This window comes from Seriola aureovittata, chromosome 21 (genome assembly GCF_021018895.1).
Source record: "Seriola aureovittata isolate HTS-2021-v1 ecotype China chromosome 21, ASM2101889v1, whole genome shotgun sequence".
In the NCBI taxonomy this organism is placed as follows: Eukaryota; Metazoa; Chordata; class Actinopteri; order Carangiformes; family Carangidae; genus Seriola; species Seriola aureovittata.
The window spans coordinates 19205551-19224416 of NC_079384.1; the positions used below are offsets into that span (position 1 = coordinate 19205551).

General features: G+C 39.5%; 1 protein-coding gene across 3 annotated transcripts in view; it reads left to right on the top strand.

Moving 5' to 3' along the window:
- grid1b (glutamate receptor, ionotropic, delta 1b) overlaps window positions 1-18866 on the top strand; it is a 522039-nt gene that overhangs the window by 5103 nt on the left and 498070 nt on the right. For all 3 annotated transcript variants that reach the window (XM_056365959.1, XM_056365958.1, XM_056365957.1), the window contains exon 2: window positions 11626-11781. In XM_056365959.1, the coding sequence (XP_056221934.1) occupies window positions 11626-11781 (156 nt within the window). The remainder of the gene's footprint in view (window positions 1-11625; window positions 11782-18866) is intronic.

The following is an 18866-nucleotide window of genomic DNA, read 5'->3' on the forward strand; positions in this document are numbered from 1 at the left end:
CGGGTCCTCTAAACGCCCCTCAGGCCAAACGGATAACAAGTCACTTTTCATAAGGAGCGTTAGGAGGAGAGATTACCCCATCCCATGAGCCAGGCAGCTGACGAGTGATGATTTACGGCACCTGTGTAACGGCTAGCAGAAGGAGAGCTTTGCTTATCCGTCGCCAGGGTTTGGAAAGGCGAGCTCGAACTGCAGGAATCCAATCTGTTGAGGCTGGCGGAGCAAATGAACAGCTGCGGCCTTTTCTCGCCCCGCCACTAAACAAGATAAAGTAACCCAGTTAGGGAAGACCGCAAACGGCTTCCCGCACTGTCTCAGCAAAGACTTAGCCAGACCATTTACCTCCACCACCTGCACACACACACACACACACACACACACACACACACACACACACACAGATGCAGGCATGGAAAGAGAGCAGCAAAGCCATCTTTCTAATATAATGCAGCAGCCTCACTCACTGGATTGAATAAACGTGGCATGTATCAGAGTGTTTGACCCAGTGAGCGCATTAAAATACTCCATAAAGAAACATGAGCGTTTCTTCAGATTCACTGTGACAAACAGGTAGAGAGGAGACTGTGTGGGCAGAGGAACAGGCCTGGAAAGGAAACCAGTTAAACTAATAACAGGTTTCTGAAAGATGCTGATATTTTTATACTGAGTGTTTTTGTGCTGTCAAAAAATCTCATTAAATGTTATCACAGATGTTTTCTGAGTGGAGCCTCTGAAAACTTCACGAGATACTGAGAGTTTGTTTCCCAGACTACAACTGAGTCTAGCCCTGGATTCATTATTGATATTAATAATGATAATAAACTTTATTTGTATAGCACCTTTCATACAAGAAATTTTGCTTTTGCTTGACAACAAAGAAATGACATGCACCAAGTGCTTCACATGAAAAGAAAAGTCATAAAACATTACTGATCTAAAATGAAAAACATTGAAAACATTCATGTAAAAAGAGATAAGATAATGAACAAAATAATAAGAAGTGCTACATGAATGTGGCGCAAAGTGCAAAATTTCCGAGCGAGTTAAAGGCTAAAGTGAAAAGCTTTTTGAGCTTTCTTTTAAAAAAATACTTAATGAGCTGGCCCCTCTGATATCTGAAGGTATTGTGTTCCACAGCTTTGGGCCGTAACTGACAAAGGCTGCATTCCCAATTTTACTAAGGCTGTTGCTGGGAACCCTCAACAAAGCAGCAGTAGATGACCTCAGTGTTCTTGGAGGTACATAGGTAATCATTTATCAGTAATTGGGTCCAATTAAACTTGTTTTCAGATTAATCCTATGACCTCAAATGCTCGTCTACTGGTTAAATGCAGCTTGCTCGTGAACCACCTTGCTTTCAAGTGTTAGTGATCCTGTTCAATAGATCAATAGTACTGTTCCTTGCAGCGAAATGGTTGATTGTGCTATTGTTCTTGCATGTTGTCATGATGGTCCAAGCAACGTGTTTACACCAAGTTAGACTGCGTTTCACTCCAGGGAAAGAAAGAGGCTGTAAAATAGTCTAATGATGCTTTTAATACATTTTATTTATACACTTCAAACACAAATTACATGACTAATGAGGTAAAAAGAAAGGTGACATCATAGCAACCATGGATGTGTCCAGGGAGAGGGTTTAAGGTGTTTGGTCTTCGATGGTGGGGACAGGAGGTCGGGGGCTGACCTGGATGACCTGTCCACGTTGTGGTGGGAGGAGAAGTTCGGTGAGGATGAAGCGGGCCTGGTTGTGGAGGGTTTTGAGGCTGAGGAGGAGTTTGATTTGTGGGACAGAGGTACTGTAGGAGTGAGTGAGCAGCAGAGTTGTGGATGTTCAGTACAGATGTTTGTTAAGGACTTTGGTGAAGTCAGGATGTGGACCAGAATTCCAGCACTAGAGAATGAGGATGGGTGATTGTCCTGTGGTAAAAAATAGGTTTGTTTTGTCATTTGTGTTGAGTTGGACTGAGAAACGCAATAGGCGTTGACATTAACCCCTGAGTAAAATTTACTTTGATCATTTTTCACTATGTTGTTGAACTGTTTCTGTGTTCTGAAACCTGGAACATACAGATTAATTTGAATAATTAGTCAGTTCCCTCAAAAACCCCAAAGTTCACTGATTATTTACAGTGTAGAATAATGCAGTTTTTGGCCTGGGACTGAAAATTTGAATCCATCTCTAGGAAAGAGGAATTTAAAGTCTTTGAAATGAGACTGAATTTTTTTTTTTTTTTGGAGGGTGCAAGGCTATTAACTCTTCTGTTTTGATGTTTTGTGGTCACATGTCACATTTCACATCTGTGTAAATCTGCTGGTTGTAATAATTTTCTCTGTTCAGCAGCTTTTACTATTTCTTCATCCAAATAAACTCAATTACTCAATTAAAAACTAAACTAAATGTGAATTACTGTCACATGTCCACATACACAGACTCTGATTGGCTGACTGATGAAAGAGATATAGTAATGAATTTTACAAGTTGCAAACCTGAGCCAAGACGTGCCTGCTTGTTTGCCAGCCGGCGCCTTTTCTAAAATTATAATCATGTCCTAATTACTGGTGTGTTTCACTTGAGACTCTGAAGCTCTGTGGAAGGTTTAACACACCACTTACAATGTGTGATTATCTTTGTGTTGTCTGACACTTTGCTCCAGGCTTAATTTAAAGTTTTCAGCTTCTCTCAAGTTAGGTTTTGTGTATAAGGTGCTAATGTTTAATGGTCTAACAGCTGCAGTGCTGTGTTGGATCTGAATATCCGCTGTATTATCTCCAGAGTAGAACGAGTTTTATATTAAAAATTATGGGTTACATGTGCCAAAGTGGCCAGTCGTGTAGGTAATCTCAGCAGATGCACACTTCATTTGCATTAGGCTGTCGTCTGATGATTATTGGCAGTCTGACAGCTCAGGATCTCACATCTGTCAGTCTGTCTGCTGCTCCACTCGGGTGATGACGTCTGACAGTGTGAAAACATATTTTGTGTTGTTATAGAAGGAATACATAAACAGTGAATAAGGCTGCTGTGGCGTTTTGTGGTTTTTCCTCCACATTCTTCTGTTTTTTTTTTTACAGCAGGTCACAAAGCTAAAATATTACTTATTTAGATGTTTAATCATGATAATAGCTCCGCTGTGCTCACCACTGACCTGATGCTTCATTTGGACTCGGGGGCTCGGGGGAAAACGTCGTCCAAAATTCTGCATCTTATAAATCTTGGTGTTGTTGTTGTACTTTGTGTTTTGCAACATTTTAAGGCTCCACATTATTCATTTTAGTTATTAAATCTTCTTTGGTTCAGGATCAGAATAATTTAGACTGGCTAAACAGAATGAATGTGAAAGCAAATTCCTCACATACCTGACCCAGCTTCTCTATTTCATCGTTTACTGATGACGTTTAACTGACACACTTTGGGTCTTTGCTGGACTTTATCTTTTAGGTTGACTTCACTGTGATTTGAATTTGAACACACTTCAGAGGCATAATGTAGTTGCAATGTATGTAGTTCCATTCCAGATCTCATTATGCATCGAATCAGTTACTAAAACAATAATATTTAAAATTATTTTAAAAGCATAACAATGGTTTCGATAGTGTGATGGTTCCTATACAACTTTACCCAGAATTAAAAATAGGATATTTCAGAGTGCATGCTCAGAATTTTCTTTCATTAGTATTCATGTCTACGCACTAAGTAATCCAGGTCATCACCTCTCACTGGGAGGGAGACTTTTTCGGTGTCTGTGTCAAGTAAAATGTAAAGGACAAAGAATAATTTGTGTTCTCGTGTCTAGTGGTCTGCTGCTACTGCTGTTTTAATTCCCTCATGGTTTTAGCTACCAGTGATTTGCCACTGGGCCGCTTAAAAGATAAATGACACCTCTTGTATCACCACTGATTAAGCCCTTAATAGGAATGGATTTGGTGAGTGATGAGAGGAAGAAGGCCAGAAAGTATAAGATCATTGACAGAGTGCAGAAATTTCCATCAATTGAAGGGCCCACAGTGATCAGAGATGAGGTGAAGAGCAAAGTCCTTTAAATTTCCTCCCAAAAATATTTGAAAAGTAAAGTCCCACTACACCAGCCGACAGAATATAACAGCACGTTTGAATGGCAGTCCTGAACATTTTGTTTATTCTGTTATAAAGATGACTGACAGTCTCTTTATTTGGTTTTCCTCTCCACAGGGCTAAGTGAGGCTGCTTGTCCATCTTTCCAAAAGCACAGTAAATTTGTCTATCGTTGCAGCCTGTCAAAAACACTGTCCACAATTATGTCCAGGTTCTCTCTGAAATCCTTTTTCTTAATGTCAGCAAATCACATGTGTGGAGTCAGACTGAAATCAGAGCAGAAAACCAGCAGCGTCGTCTCTGTCCTTGGTGCTGAAAGGAGGCAGCTCTGTGGAGTGTTTGTATGAACAGGCTTGTCTCTGTCCGTGGTGCTGAAAGAAAGCCACATAAAACAACAGAGTTTTATATATATATATATATATATATATATATATATATATATATATATATACTTAGGCTCAGTCCTTAATGCAGCGGCCATGGGTTCAAGTCTGACCCATGGCCCTTTGCTGCATGTCATCCCCTCTCTCTCCCCCAACTTTCCTGTCCCTATCTGTCCTATCCCCCCATAAAAGTTAGAATTAGCTCCACCTGCTGTTTACGCTTTACATGCTGTATATGCTTACATGCAAGGCTCTGAGAGAGTCCATTCTGCTTTATAAGTTACTCTAAGTAAATTACAATACTTATACTTAAACAATACTACTTACTACTACTTATACGTAATTTTATATAAATAATATTCTGAATGCAGTACTTTTACTTGAAATATGGATTATTACTGCTTTTACTTAAGTAAAAGATATAAATTCTTCTACCACTGATACATATATTCATCCAGACAACATATTTTCTCACTCGCAACTTGTTGTACCGAGGTAAGACAGAAGGTTTGGTTTCATTTGTCAACATGTCTGAGATTAAACACAAAAGAAGTAAATGAAATTGCCTCTCACGGCTTTGAAAGTTACATTTAACAAATTGAGCAGGAACAAACTCAATCTCCAGGTTACCAACAGAAGACAATAACAACTACTTTAGGTAGTTCAAATGAAAACCTTTCACTATATGTGGGATGGAAGTTGTGCAAATACAGTAAACCTACCTGTAATCGTTCTTTGCTCTTATGACTTGTCTATACAACATGTATCTCTGTTTGTAGATGGAGCAAAAGTGTAATTTAATGTTCTAAACCACAAGTTTCAGCCGTGGGTTTAAAATAAAAATAAACAAAAAAAGTCTATTCCAAATAAAATCTATTAAATTTCTTGCCATTCAGGAGAAAATATTGTTTATTTCTGAAGAAATAAAATCTTGGGATATTTTAATATTCTTTTTCAGTTGGCAGCAGGTGCTTATAATAAAATCTGAGAATATTGTCACCCAGTGAAACTCACAGCCTCCATAAAGCCTTTTGGAGATTAATAGGTCCAGCAAGAAGCCAGAGTTTATGGTGGCAGATCACAGAGGCTGCTAAATCCCCAAGTAAACCAGCCGCTTTCTCTGATTTTCCAGCCAGCAAGAGCTCTGGGACACAAAGCCCCAGACTGCTGGTTGATTACCTGCCAGAGAGAGGAGGGGGTCTGATAAACTTACCAATCTACAATACATTGTTTGTACATCACTGGCATAAAATTGTGTTTGGCAGCTGGCTGGTGTGAAGTTCCCACCCTGTATGTAGCATAGGAATGTTTGCAAATATGCGTGAAAAGGCCAAAGACTCCAAATCACACATTCATTTTTCCAACCTAAACAGGATTTCCCCCGTTTCTGTGGCATTTATTAGCTATTCAGCTCAGTCACAAATTCAATAATCTGACCTTAAGGATCAAAAAGAAATGTGCAAATTTAATGCTAAAATGTCAAGCAATGCATCTTGGCATTACTTTTTATGTACAGATTGCTTTCTATCTTTGTATGTGTTCATGTAATACAACCACACAGAGTGCTGCTGCCTAGCTGGAGAGGGAAATTCCCCTGAAACAGTATTTTGGGACCTTGATGTCTTCACTGTGATATATTTCCTGACCTGTTAAATGAAGCAGAGGCAGAATTGTTTGTTTTCACATGCCGGTACACTAAGAAATTACCTTCAGGAAGGAGTAGAAAGGCTGAGCTGTTACACAAATATCAAAATTAAATTAGCATGTTCTTGAAATGTAAACTGCAAATTTGTCTTCACAACCTGCATATTCTCAGAAAACCCCCCAATCACAGAAGGGACAAAACTCCTGCCAAAATGTGGCCTCCTCCATTTTCAAGTCTTGCATCTGTGGCCAGATGGAAGGCCTGTGAAGGATTGAGGGATCGTGTGATTGGTGTCACTTGCTAGAGTGAGTGCTATGCATGTGATGACTGTGTTGTTGAGGTCTTAGAGGTCGTGTATAGGGAGGCTGATGATTTTGTTGGTATGGAACTGTCGCCTTACAGGAAAAGGCGTCTGGGTTCATTAACAGCATGCTCTAAGAGCAGAGATTAAAATTACACAATAAAATTACAAAATGCTCATAAGTAAATAAATAATGTTTCTTACAAATTATGTTTTCAAAAGATGCATGAATTTGTCTTTTATCTCTCATAGACTCTATCATGGCATCTATCTTATCCAGGTTTTGAGATATCCAACTCTTAGATTTCTGCCTTCACCCCAGTACAGTGGAGGTGAATATATGTGTGCAGCTCACAGCACTGGAAATCCTAAAGGAGTTTTTTTTAAATCGAAAACAACTGGACTAGGTTATTTGTCTGGGAAGACGTTTCACCTCTCAACCAAGAGGCTTCATCAGTTCATGTACGCATCTGACCAGGCTAGGACTGGAAATGTATAAAAAGTCAACATTATCTCTTTCCAGAAACAGTGTCCCTGCAGCTCTAGATAATCCACAGAGCGTGTTGTCACACGTTTTCACTGGAACCATTTTTCATGTATATGAGCTGTGAGCTAAATTTCCTTCACTTCCACTGTGCTGGGGTCCAGGCAGAACTGAAAATTTTGAAAACCTGGAGAAATGAAAACTCTCTGTATGGAGATATACTGCAAGATATATGTAATTTGGGCGAACTCACCCTTTAATTCCCTCACTTTTCTCAAGACAGACAGCAGGAGAGAAATTCTGAGGAGGATAAAATTCATGGATGTTCAGTCCTGAGCTCACGGAGTCACCCCACATGGGTCCAGAGTCAGCCTCCCCCACCCTCAGCATTCATTAAACTAATTAAACTTGTTGCTGTTTGAGGCTCCCCAGTCTGCTGCCATGAGGAGAAATTTAAACCTCACATCAGTTCCCTCACCATGTCTCTGACAGGTGCAACAAGATTCATTTTTAATTGAAAACACCTGACTGACTGCAATTTCAAAACTGAATGATTGATTGATCAAGCCTGAGAAGCTAGACGGCGTCCCCTCACTGAAGGCCCTCACATGCACTGCGAGGATCTTGGTGCTGAGCAGAGTTCATTTGGATACTCAGCAAGCTGAATGAGCTCTAGCAGGCTGGCAAATTGAATTCTAACTCGTGGGCAAGGTTTTCTTAATTGTGCATGACAAATTGAACAGAATCTGCAGAGGTTCATTCATCAAAACGTCCATTTGTCTGGCCCTCCGTCCCACCAAATGTCTTTCAGTCCATATCGGTACACACATTTAAGAGTTCCCAGTTGTACTTAAATCTGGCTGAAGCCTGAAGATCTGCTGTGCTTCTCAGCACTGATTCCCCATTTAGCCAGTTCAGGAAAATTAAACACATGCATCATTTCAACAACAGGATGCATGAGCTTTGTTTAAACCAGCAGCATTTTGTCTTTGTCCAGATCCCCAAATGTTTCTCATGTGCAGTTTCTTTTTTCTTGCCACATACATGGGATTATTGAGAAAACAATCTCACCGCGAGGTCCATTAACAGTTGGCCTGGACCTCTCTATCATATCACATGACCTTCATCTGCAGATGTAACGTAGGAGGAGTCACAGGAGATTTGTGTAGAATGAACATGTGAAAGACTGGGTGTTTAGCTTGGATAGCTTACTACTGACCTCCTTAGGTTGTCATAATTTAATCAAATTCAGATTGTTTTGGAATATGCACCATTTATGCAACCTTTTCAATCAACTACATTACTAAAGGTCTTAAAGATTTTTATGCAACTATATTATACAAGAAAAAGGCTGCCACAAGCCATGAGACTCTTATCATGTCAGGTGATAATATAATTTGCTTCGTATTCCCAAACATGTCGAACATGACACCAGAAAGTCTGCAGTTAATTAATTTATCACAAAATAAAAATGAAGCTATCCTGGACTCTTAACTTGATTTGTATAACTGTAACTCTGACGTGTACATCTGTAAGACTTTAGCTTACTTTGCTAAAATGTACTGTATGTTTATCAATATGTGAAATTAATAACTACATATGTGAAATGAATCAGCTTTAAGCTAAATAAACTGAGGACAGCAGCATTAGCTAAAACAGCAAGTGTCGGCAAACATCAATGCACCTAATCAATACCAATGTTGACAAATTACATGTTGGTGTCCACCTATGTTTCATAAGTAGTCCAGGTAATATGCATCAAATTTGAGGTGATATGTTCACTTTTTCATCACATAACATGACACCTGGCACATTTGTACATTTTGGGGTCTTGCAACATTTTCAGAAATTGAGCCGCCTCCTGGCGGCTATTTTAGTTTTTACCCATGACTGAATTATGTATTTTACGTCATATTGCCTGAACCAATCTTGATAAAACAGAAAAGGTGATGTGTAATTTTATGTTTTTAGGGACAATGATTACAATGATACCATCCAAACATCCTAAACTGCTCAGGTTACTAGTTAATGGTGAATTTAGTGATGTTATAAGAAGGAAATTACATTAATTGAGACCTGTCTGTATCCTGTCAGTTGCATACACTAGATTATAGAGTGACTGTAAAGAAGCTAGTGTAATGCAAGATGCAAACACCAGCTGTGTTCGCCGGTGGCAGCTCGTGGGCTGAAATGAGGATTCTCCGGTCCAGTCCAGCACACAATCATCACACCTGACCTTCGTTATATCGAGATAACGAAATAATTAATTCGTTATATTGAGAAAACAATTTTTGTTATCTTGTGTTAATGAAATAATTAATTTCATTAATTATTAATTAAATTAATGAAATAATTAATTTCATTATCACGAGAAAACGATCTTTGTTATATCAAGATAACGAAATAATAAGTCATTATAACGAGAAAACAGTGCCAAATAAAGAAAAAAACCGTGCAAAAATAAAAAAGGGGCGTGGCCTTTCTCGGCTTCCGTAAATCTGACATAATGATGTGATAAAAACATTTGGTTATATCAGTGGCATTATCTTATTGCCCTTCAACGCGAAATTTAAATTTTGCACGATTTCATCATCTTAAAAGACTTGTTTACTATTTGAGGTTGAGGTATGAGAGGTTGCACAAAAACCTAGACGTGAAAAGTTTTATTGAATGCATCTCTGAGTCAATATTTTACGTACACGAACCGTTTCCGATACATTGATTTATTTGTGGCGGCCAGTCACTATTAACCGCCATATATTTATTTTCTATATAAATCATCTATAGTCGCACTGTCTGTCCCCTGCCTTGCTCTCTCTGCTCTTCGGGAGTGGCGGGACTGCAGGTGCCCTGTGCGCGCACGGGCGCACGCGCGCACGCGCGCACGGGCGCACGGGGCAAACAGCACGGAGGAGGCTGCGTCAGAAACGGAACCAGGTGAAGTAAAGCTAACTGATTACTGAAGATTACTGGAGTTGACGACAACTATCACTGAACTTTATTGTAAGTGAAAGTATAAAGTAAAAGGCCAATAAGAACTTTATCTAACAACCTGTTCAACAAGCAACAAACAGAAAAGAGAAATTTTCAACTATTTCCTCCACGGACTTCCGGTGTCTTTTAGACAACTACATGGCGCTGGTTAAGCTAATGGCGAACTTCCAGGAAACGCTACAACGACAGCTGTCTGTAGGTGAGGCTAACTGATTATCTTAGTGTCCCAAAAATCTTAAAACGTGACACATCAATTCAGATCCTATATTGAATTTATTCTTTAAAAAAAAAAGAACCAGTAATAATCTGAGCGGGACCAATACATGCATGGATAAGGTAAAGATAAGATCACTTACACTGAATACGCGTTTGAGAAAATGTCTAACCCAGAATCTGGGTTTATTGATCATGCTAATCGTTTAGATTAATCGACAATTCGATAAAATGAAAAATAGTTGTTAGTGGCAACCCTAGCAAATTCCCTGTTGCAAGCTTGCTCAGGATTTTTAATATTTTGCAATGGCAGTCAAATATAATCTGTGATACCAAGTGCAAAAGTCCCTTAGAGAACCCAAGTAAACATGTTAATTTGACTTACTAATGAGTCACTGTGGCTACTGATTAAGATTAAGTGTTGTGGTCCATGTTCTTGAAATAGCCCAAGGCCTCTGTGTGAGATATTAGGAACATGTGTAATCCCTGTCCTTGTGTAATTTCAAATGGTATAATTTTACCACAGTGCTCTGTACAATTAAATTAAACTGAACATGCACTGATGAAAGCTGACAAAAGGTTTTAGCAAAATTAGTATGTTACTATGGAAATCTTAGTTATGATTACTGGTATTTGTAGCACGATGCAACAGAATTGACAGGATTTTGGAGTTGGGTTCCCTCATTAAATCACAGAAGTTTGCTCCCATGTTATCCATCTCCCTTTTCCTGTCTGAACATATGCTGTACATACTGTTTTTCTCCACATTTGCTAGCATGTATTTAAAGTGTCAGTTGAATGTAGTCGTTACCATCGTTGCTGATTAGTTGCTAGTTAATTTCACCACTTCTCCATAAGTGAACTACTTAATTAGCGGTCTCACATTAAAAGAAACAAAGCACATATACTGTGTGGTATTTTTTTTTTTTTTTTTTTTTTTTTTTTTTTTTTTTTTACTGTGTCATGTAACTGAGCCTCTTTGGGAAGATTTCTGCTTTTTTAAACATAATTCTGCTTAATTGGGTTTTGGACTATAATGGTGTTTTTAAGTCTTTGCTTTTTATTTGATTTATTCAGTTAAAGTGTGACATGTTGTACTTTTGCATTTTTTAGTTAATCTTGTTCAGAGTTAAGTAACTTTGCTTACTCACCGTGCTTGTTAGAAATCAGTGATGATGTCAACTCAATTTAGAATGGAAACAGTCTTGTGTTTTAATCACATCATGCATTTTGCGTCAAATTAGTGAAGATTGGCACTTCAATAAATTTTTAACTGCAGCAGTATTTCTGTTCCAAGGTGGTCGGCCTTGACTATAAGGTATCATGAGAAACCATACATCATCTCACCAGAATTTCAATAACTGAAGCAAACCGAGAAACCACAGACTCGGTTCCCTGCGTAACTCAGTGGCTACTGTTTCTGCCCTTTGGTGGTTAAATCCCCAGTCCTGCTGCTATGTAAAACCAGGTTTCGGCAAAGAGTGTCCAGCTGCCATACTAATCCCTTTCTTTTCCCTGCCTCTACCTGTCCAGGTGCGATATTCGAGGAGAACGCAGTGCGGGACGATGAAGTGTTCCAGCTCGCCGTGTCTGACCTCAGTCTGAGCGATGACATCCTGCAGAGCGAAAAGATCACACACTCTATTAAACTCATCGAGCCCAACAACCCTTTCCAGGCGGTGCAGGAAGGTAAGGACGCCTTGTGAAGCATGTTTACATTGTGTGACTCTGTGTGTGCCTGTGTGTGAGAGATGCTCTCGGTTTCGACTCCGGTGCTTTCTGCAGATTGGAATTTGTTTGTTGTTGCTGCACTGTGTGTGTGTGCATGCATGTGTCTGTCTTTCCGGCCTGGTCCTGATTGTTAATCTTTATATTTTGCTGGTTCTGTCTCTTGGTGAAGACTTCTCACGGCTAATGACCCAGGTATCAACCTACTAAATGCTGTTTAAAATCATGGCAGCTGCCTGCTCTGTTTCTCCTCCCAGAGGATACTGTTGGTCTTTGATGCTGCACCGCAGAGCCTCTCCTTCGCCCTCTCTCTCCTGTCTTATTGTTTCCTTTGAGACCGATTCTCTCCACCACACACACTTCGTTCTCACTCTCTCTCTACAACTCTCTCTCCCTTGCTGTCCCCTGGTTTCTTTCAGAGGAAGCTAGGGGGAAGCACTGAGTCGAGCTGCATTGAATCCAGCTGTAATTTTCCATATAATTGCCATCAAAGAGGCTTGCAGGCCTCTTAGCTGTGAAAAGAGCTAATCTGATGCAGAATGGGTTTGCTGAGAGTGTTTATGTTCAGACCTGAGGGTCCAGAAAAGGCAGTGATGATGGTGATGATGATTATGCTGGATGATGCTGATAAAAAGTGATTTTGTTTTGCTGCAAATAATGAAGGTTGATGATGTCGTCGGGATGATAATGGATATCACTGAAAATTGTGCTGATGAGTATTAAGATGATTCTGACACTGGTGATGATGTGAGTGTTGAGCATGAGGATCCCTGTGGTGATTGTTAAGATGATGAATACAATATTTATAATGAAAATAATTGAAGCATATTAATGTCTGTTATGATGAAGAAGATGCTGGTAAAGACAAGGATTAGGTGACGATGAGGATGAAAGTGTGTTTTTGATTGTGGCAATAATTATGATGATTATGGTGATGGAGATGCTGGTTTTTTTATGACAATTGTGCTGTTGATGAAGAAGATGATGCAATCATTACTGCTGATGATATTGCAAAATAACCTGGAACCACGATGATAGCCTTATGAGTAATCAAAATCCTTTCCACAAACAATGCAACTTTAATTTTTAAACTTAAATTTTCAAATGTTAATAATATTTTGAAACTCACAACCCAAATGTCACATCAATAATACATGTTGGGTTTTATTTTATCATGGGATTCTGCAGAGCTATTGGAGTTACAGTAGCAGCCAAAGCTGTAAACAGCGATACCTGACAACAGGTTGGTCACTGCACCATCTTTGACCGGTCCGTCAATATTTAGTATCCTCTTCCGCAGCTGGCAACCAGAGCGTGTCTCTTCATGTTATAAAAAATCGACTTAGACAGCGTGATCACAGATATAACACACTTCAGTCTGTTGGAATTTTTTTTTTAGCTTTAAGCATAAAGGGTAACACCTCAGGCAGTGCCACATCGTTTCACTCAGTTTTCATAACAAAGCTGGAAATGTGAAGCTGTCTGATGTGTTCTTCTTTTTCTCTCACACTGTTACCCGGAGAGAAGCTGTGACGTCAGCTAACCTTCAGAAAGTTTTCGTTCATTACAAGGAGACCAGGGGTCAGAAGTTACAGCCTCTTGACAGTAGCTGAGAAAAATATTTTTTATGACCAAAGACGAGGTAAACTGAGATGTTGTGATGACTACTTTAATTTTGAATGGCAACACAGATTTGACATTCACTGACCATCAGTCAGTAAGATGAGTCATTTAGGTGACGTTATAATGTTGTTTATGGAAAACTCTTTCATATGAGCCACATGTATGTTCATCATCTTCAATATGATATCAAACAGAACAGAACACCATAGGAGCACAATTGTATTCCTGTTTAAGCAGCATGTTCATGGTTAAGTACATGATGTGCATTAGATACACAGGTGACCAGGTACTTCACAAATCGTCAGCACTTTTTTAAAACGTACAGTAGCTGATCTGCTGTTGAATATCAAGGTGATTACCACTGTTTTATATATTTTCCAGTTTTCAGAGCACAACTTAGAATAGCTTAGAGCTTCTAATCTGTCTGTACAGTCGAGACAAAGAAAAGTCGGATTTCAAGCAAAAGATAGTTCACCCACATCCAATATGGACACAGTAAACTTGGCTGATTTCACTGTGAAGCTGCTTTAAGATGAGAAAGTCAACAGGTTGCAGCAAATATTGCTCTCCTCTAAATGGAGCTGTGTGTAGAATTACCTATATACCTACTAATGTCGATTGTTATGACTTTTGAAAGACTGGCACATTTCCTCCTTCATGACCTCATCTCCAACCTCATGTTCATGCTAATGTCTGTACTTTTAATAATTAGGTGAGAAAAAGTGGCATTCATTCATTATTCATATGAAAATTCACTTTAAAATTGTGAAACTGGAAATGAATGGAATAGAACACAACAGTTTGTCGTTCATTGACATCATCATTACATGATTAAGAAAATTAACACACACTCACATACTGGTGGCAGCAGCAGCACAGCAGATGTCATTAACATTAATGGAGGTATTTGTGTTCACTGTACTTTAATTATGATGACGTGCAGATGCGTATGTGTTTGTTTGCATCAGTCTCGCTCTTTAAAAGGTCATGGAGTTGGGTCACATGTGACACACACACACACACACACACACACACACACACACCTGTTTATCGTCTGAGTCTGATCCATGTTAACTAGGTGTAAAGCCAGCTGGTTTTTGCTACAGATGACACAAACGTCATCTAATTCCATTCCCTGTACCTGCTGTTCTGCTCCTCGACTCTGTCACGGGAAAAAAAAAAAAAACCTGACTGAGCGATGCAGGACTGTCTCACTTTTTGTTACAGTGTGAAACATTTTCAGATGCTTATTTAGACAAAATACAGTTAATATACCAAAGAGTGTGAAGAACTCCTCCTGTACTTCCTGTGGTGAGAAATCGAAGTGCAGCTTAATATATTAACTATCAGTCACTACTACTGCTGGATGTGGAGTAACACCACAGAGATTCAGTTCAATTTTCATCTTTTTTATAATAATTTTATTGAGGTTTGTCTGTACAGGTTTTTTTTTTCTCCATCATATTGTTTAGTTGAGGTGATAAGTCGCCGTGATCCAGGAACATCTTGTGTGTGATCAATTCAGTTTTTTAAATGATTGCCGAAGCATCAGCCACCCCCATTAAATATATGGTACTTGGCACCTGCGCTCCTTCTCCCTGAAGGTTAATGAGTTTTTTTTTTTTCATTTCATAAAAGTATTCATGTTGCAGGATGACAACAGAAGTGTCCTTTCAGGTTTCAGGTGCATACATTTTTCCGTGCCTTAAAAAAATGATGCTTTTGAAATAAAGAGGCATAGAGGGTGAATGGAGACAGAGAAAGAATGAGAGAGAAAGCAAATGGTCGAATATTGAGGGGGCGAGAGAGAGAGAGCAATAGAGAGAGATGGGGGGTGGAGGAGGAGATAGAGGGAGACAGAAAAAGAGGTGGAGGGAGAAAGAAGGCAAACAAGAGGGGGGGCAAAGAGAGAGAAAGAGACAAAAGAGGTGACGCGAGAGGTGAGGAGGAAGAGGGCACAGGAAAGGGGGAAGAGTGTGACAGTGAGGCTGTAAAGGAGGAAGAAAGATGGAGAGGGAGAGAAAGGGGGAGGGTGGGGATAGAAGGATGGAGAGTGGAGGATAGGGAGAGAGAAAAACAGGGAGAGGGGGAAAGGAGGGGGAGAGTGAAAAAGAAGGGAGGAGGAGAATGAGTGTGTGTGGTGGGGACACTGATCAATACATCTTGGTGCAAGGTTGGTTAGATGACTTTTTCTCTCTGTGTGTGCGTGCGTGTCTGTGTGTGTGTGTGTGCGTGCGTGCGTGCGTGTGTGTGTGTGTGTCAATTATGGCCCAGCTGGTTTCTTGCTCACCCTGACCTTTCTCAGAGCTCCCATGATCCTCGGTCCTCGGAGACTCTACTGACAGCCCAGGCAGTAGAGGGATTCACACCCTGCCTAGTGTGTGTGTGTGTGTGTGTGTGTGTGTGTGTGTGTGTGTGTGTGTGTGTGTGTGTGTGTGTGTGTGGGGCATGGGGTAGCTGGGATAGAAAAACACAGCTCAGTTGTAGTTTTAGTGTGTGTGTGTATTTTCACTTGTCAGCTGACTCTTAGCTCTGTCGTCTTATCTGACAAAAACACATCGCACCAAGGTTTTTTTCTTTTTTTCTCTTTGTTTCATGGCTCCTTTTTCTCTCTATGTTCTTTCTGCTGTTTCTCCTATATGTATACTGTGTGTTTGTATCTTTTGTATATGTTTGTTTTGGTATCTCTGGAACTGTTGCAGTGTTGCACGGAAAAGAAGTGATGGCACATGCTAAGTCAAGTATTTGCTTCATTTCTAAATGTATATTAAAATATAGTTGTCCTTTGAAAAACTGAAGTGGTGCATGGACCAAAATTTAAAAAAAAAAAAAAAAAAATTTCTGAGTAGATAAGGAGGAATTTGTAGTAGAATGTTGTAGAATTTGCTTAATTTGTAGAAAACCAAATTGCTACTTTGAGTTGTATTAGAAAGCTAATGTAAAGCATGAGATGTAGAAAAAAACATCTTTATTTGATACTGAAGACGACAATGATTAATTGATTAATTCATGTTTATAATTGATTATTTGTTTATATACTTTAGAAAATGCCAAACTTTATTAAGTTCCAACTCAAATCTGATTATCTTCACATTTATTAGCGTGTTTGTTTTGCATCATTATTAATTTAATAGTTTTGGGAAATTGTGATAGACATTTGTCATTATTATGACATCTGACATTAATGATTAATCCGTCAATCATTGTGTCATCACTGTGATGGCAGTGGCTATGATTGTTGTTGCAACTCTATTAAAGACTAATTTTAATTTCTTCAACAAAAACTGACAAAAAATATTTGACAAGATTTTTTTTTCCCACAATAAAAACTAAAAATGAAATAAAAAGTGTGTTTTGAAAACAAGAGAATAGCTCCTGTATTGTATAAACCAGTAACATTTTGCATGATACATGAGAATGCCAGTAAACTGCAAACATCAAAAAATGCCAATAGCATTCATACTTTTTTTTGTCACAAGACTAAAACTGAATCAAAACCGGGTGCCAAAGTGAACACTGCTCAAGACAAAGTGTCCGGCTCTCTCTCCAGCTCTGCACATGTAAACTGGCCTCAGAAAGTATTCAGACCGTGTGGCAGCAGTGACATCTTTGATTCTTCCTGGTTAAGTCTCTACAAGCTTTTCACACCTGGATTTGGGCAGTTTATCCCGTTCTCCCTGGCAGATCCTCTTAAACTTCATCAGATTGGATGGAAAGCGTCTGTGAGCTGCCATCTTCTGGTCTCTCCACAGATGGTCTAGGGGGTTTAAGTCTGGGCTTTGGCTTGGCCACTCAAGGACAGTCAGACTTTTCCTGGAGCCACTCCAGTGTTGTCTCAGCTCTTTGCTTCAGGTCCCAGTCTCAGGTCAAGTGCACTCTGGCGGGTTGTCTTCAAGGACCTCTCTGTATTTGGCTGCATTCATCCTTCCCCTGTATCTTTTACCTCACAATCTCAGATTCCTTTAAATGCTGTTTGACAAACTCCAGCAGGCTGTCATGTGTTTTCCTCAGTGGCTTCTGTCTTGTCTCTCTACCATAAATGCCTGATTGATAGAGTGCTCCTGAGATGGTCGTACCTTTTTTGGTTTAAAACGCATCTCCTTTGCTACATTTTCGCCTCTCGTCCACACTACTGGGGCATTTTCGAGCACTGAAAACCGAGACTTTCAGAAAGGCTGCTGGCTCCGTTTTAGTTTGAAAACTCCGGGGTTGCGTTGTCATCTGGATGGGCAAAAACTGAGACCTTTGAAAACGATGACAATAGACACCCACAGTTGCTCCCTGATTGGGTATTATCAGCCTCGACTTCAAGTGTTGAAAGCGACATGGATAATGAATTACAAGTGTTACTGACCTTGTTTTTGCTAGCAGCTGTTGAGGATTTAAATTCTACATTTTAATGCTGGACGGAGATTGTTTTTCGTATGAAAACGCTGTTTTAAAATGAAAATATAGTAGTGTGGATGTAGTTTCTGGAAGAGTGACTGTTGGATTCTTGGTCACCTCCCTGACCAAGGCGTTTCTTGCCTTACTCAGTCTAGGAAGAGTCCTGGGGGTTCCAAACCTCCTCATTTCCACAATTATTGAAGCTGCTGTCAAAGCTTCAGAAATGGTGTTATACCCTCCCCCTGATATGTGTCTGGCTACAGTTTTATTGTGGAGGTCTACAGAGAGTTCCTTTGACTTCGTAGTTTAGTTTGTTTGTGGATTGTGGGACCTTTTATACACAGCTGTGTGTGTTTCTGAAGTATTTCCAATACATTCAGTGTGCCACAACTGAACTATTATATGGAATACAGTAAGTAAGAGATTTCAGTTTCTGATTTGTAATAACTGCAAATATGTCTAAAAACATGTTTTCACTATGAGTTATTGAGTGTAAATAGATATTTTATCCATTTTAAATCTACAACATAATAAAGTGCATGCGTGAAGTGAAGGCGTCTGAATACTTACTGAAGTCACTGTATCTTGACTCTTTGAAAAGAGCTCATCTCAGTTACTCAGCCAGTATAACTGTTCAGTGGCATTTTCTTCCAGTTCTTTTCACAACACAGATTCCTTTGTCATAATGGAGGCTGTTTATTCAGATAGGAGTAGCTCTTCATCCACACAGGCAAATATGCAACACTTTAATGCCATCGACAAACCCTCTGTCGAAGCCTCCAAAGGAAAATCTCACTGAAACCATCTGTCAAACCAATCCGCTTGGATTACATGCCCGAGTTTTCAACAAAGAGGCTAAGACAGAGAGCTGTTTCTCTACCAGCTCTAATCCTTTTAACACGTATCAGCTGAATATTCAATAAAGACATCCCGTTATCCCCTGTTTGTTTTCCTTTGCTGATGGTACAGTTGGGTTCAACTGCCTCCATTTCCCTGACCCATCGGTTTGTAATACGGATATAATGTGATGAACTTTT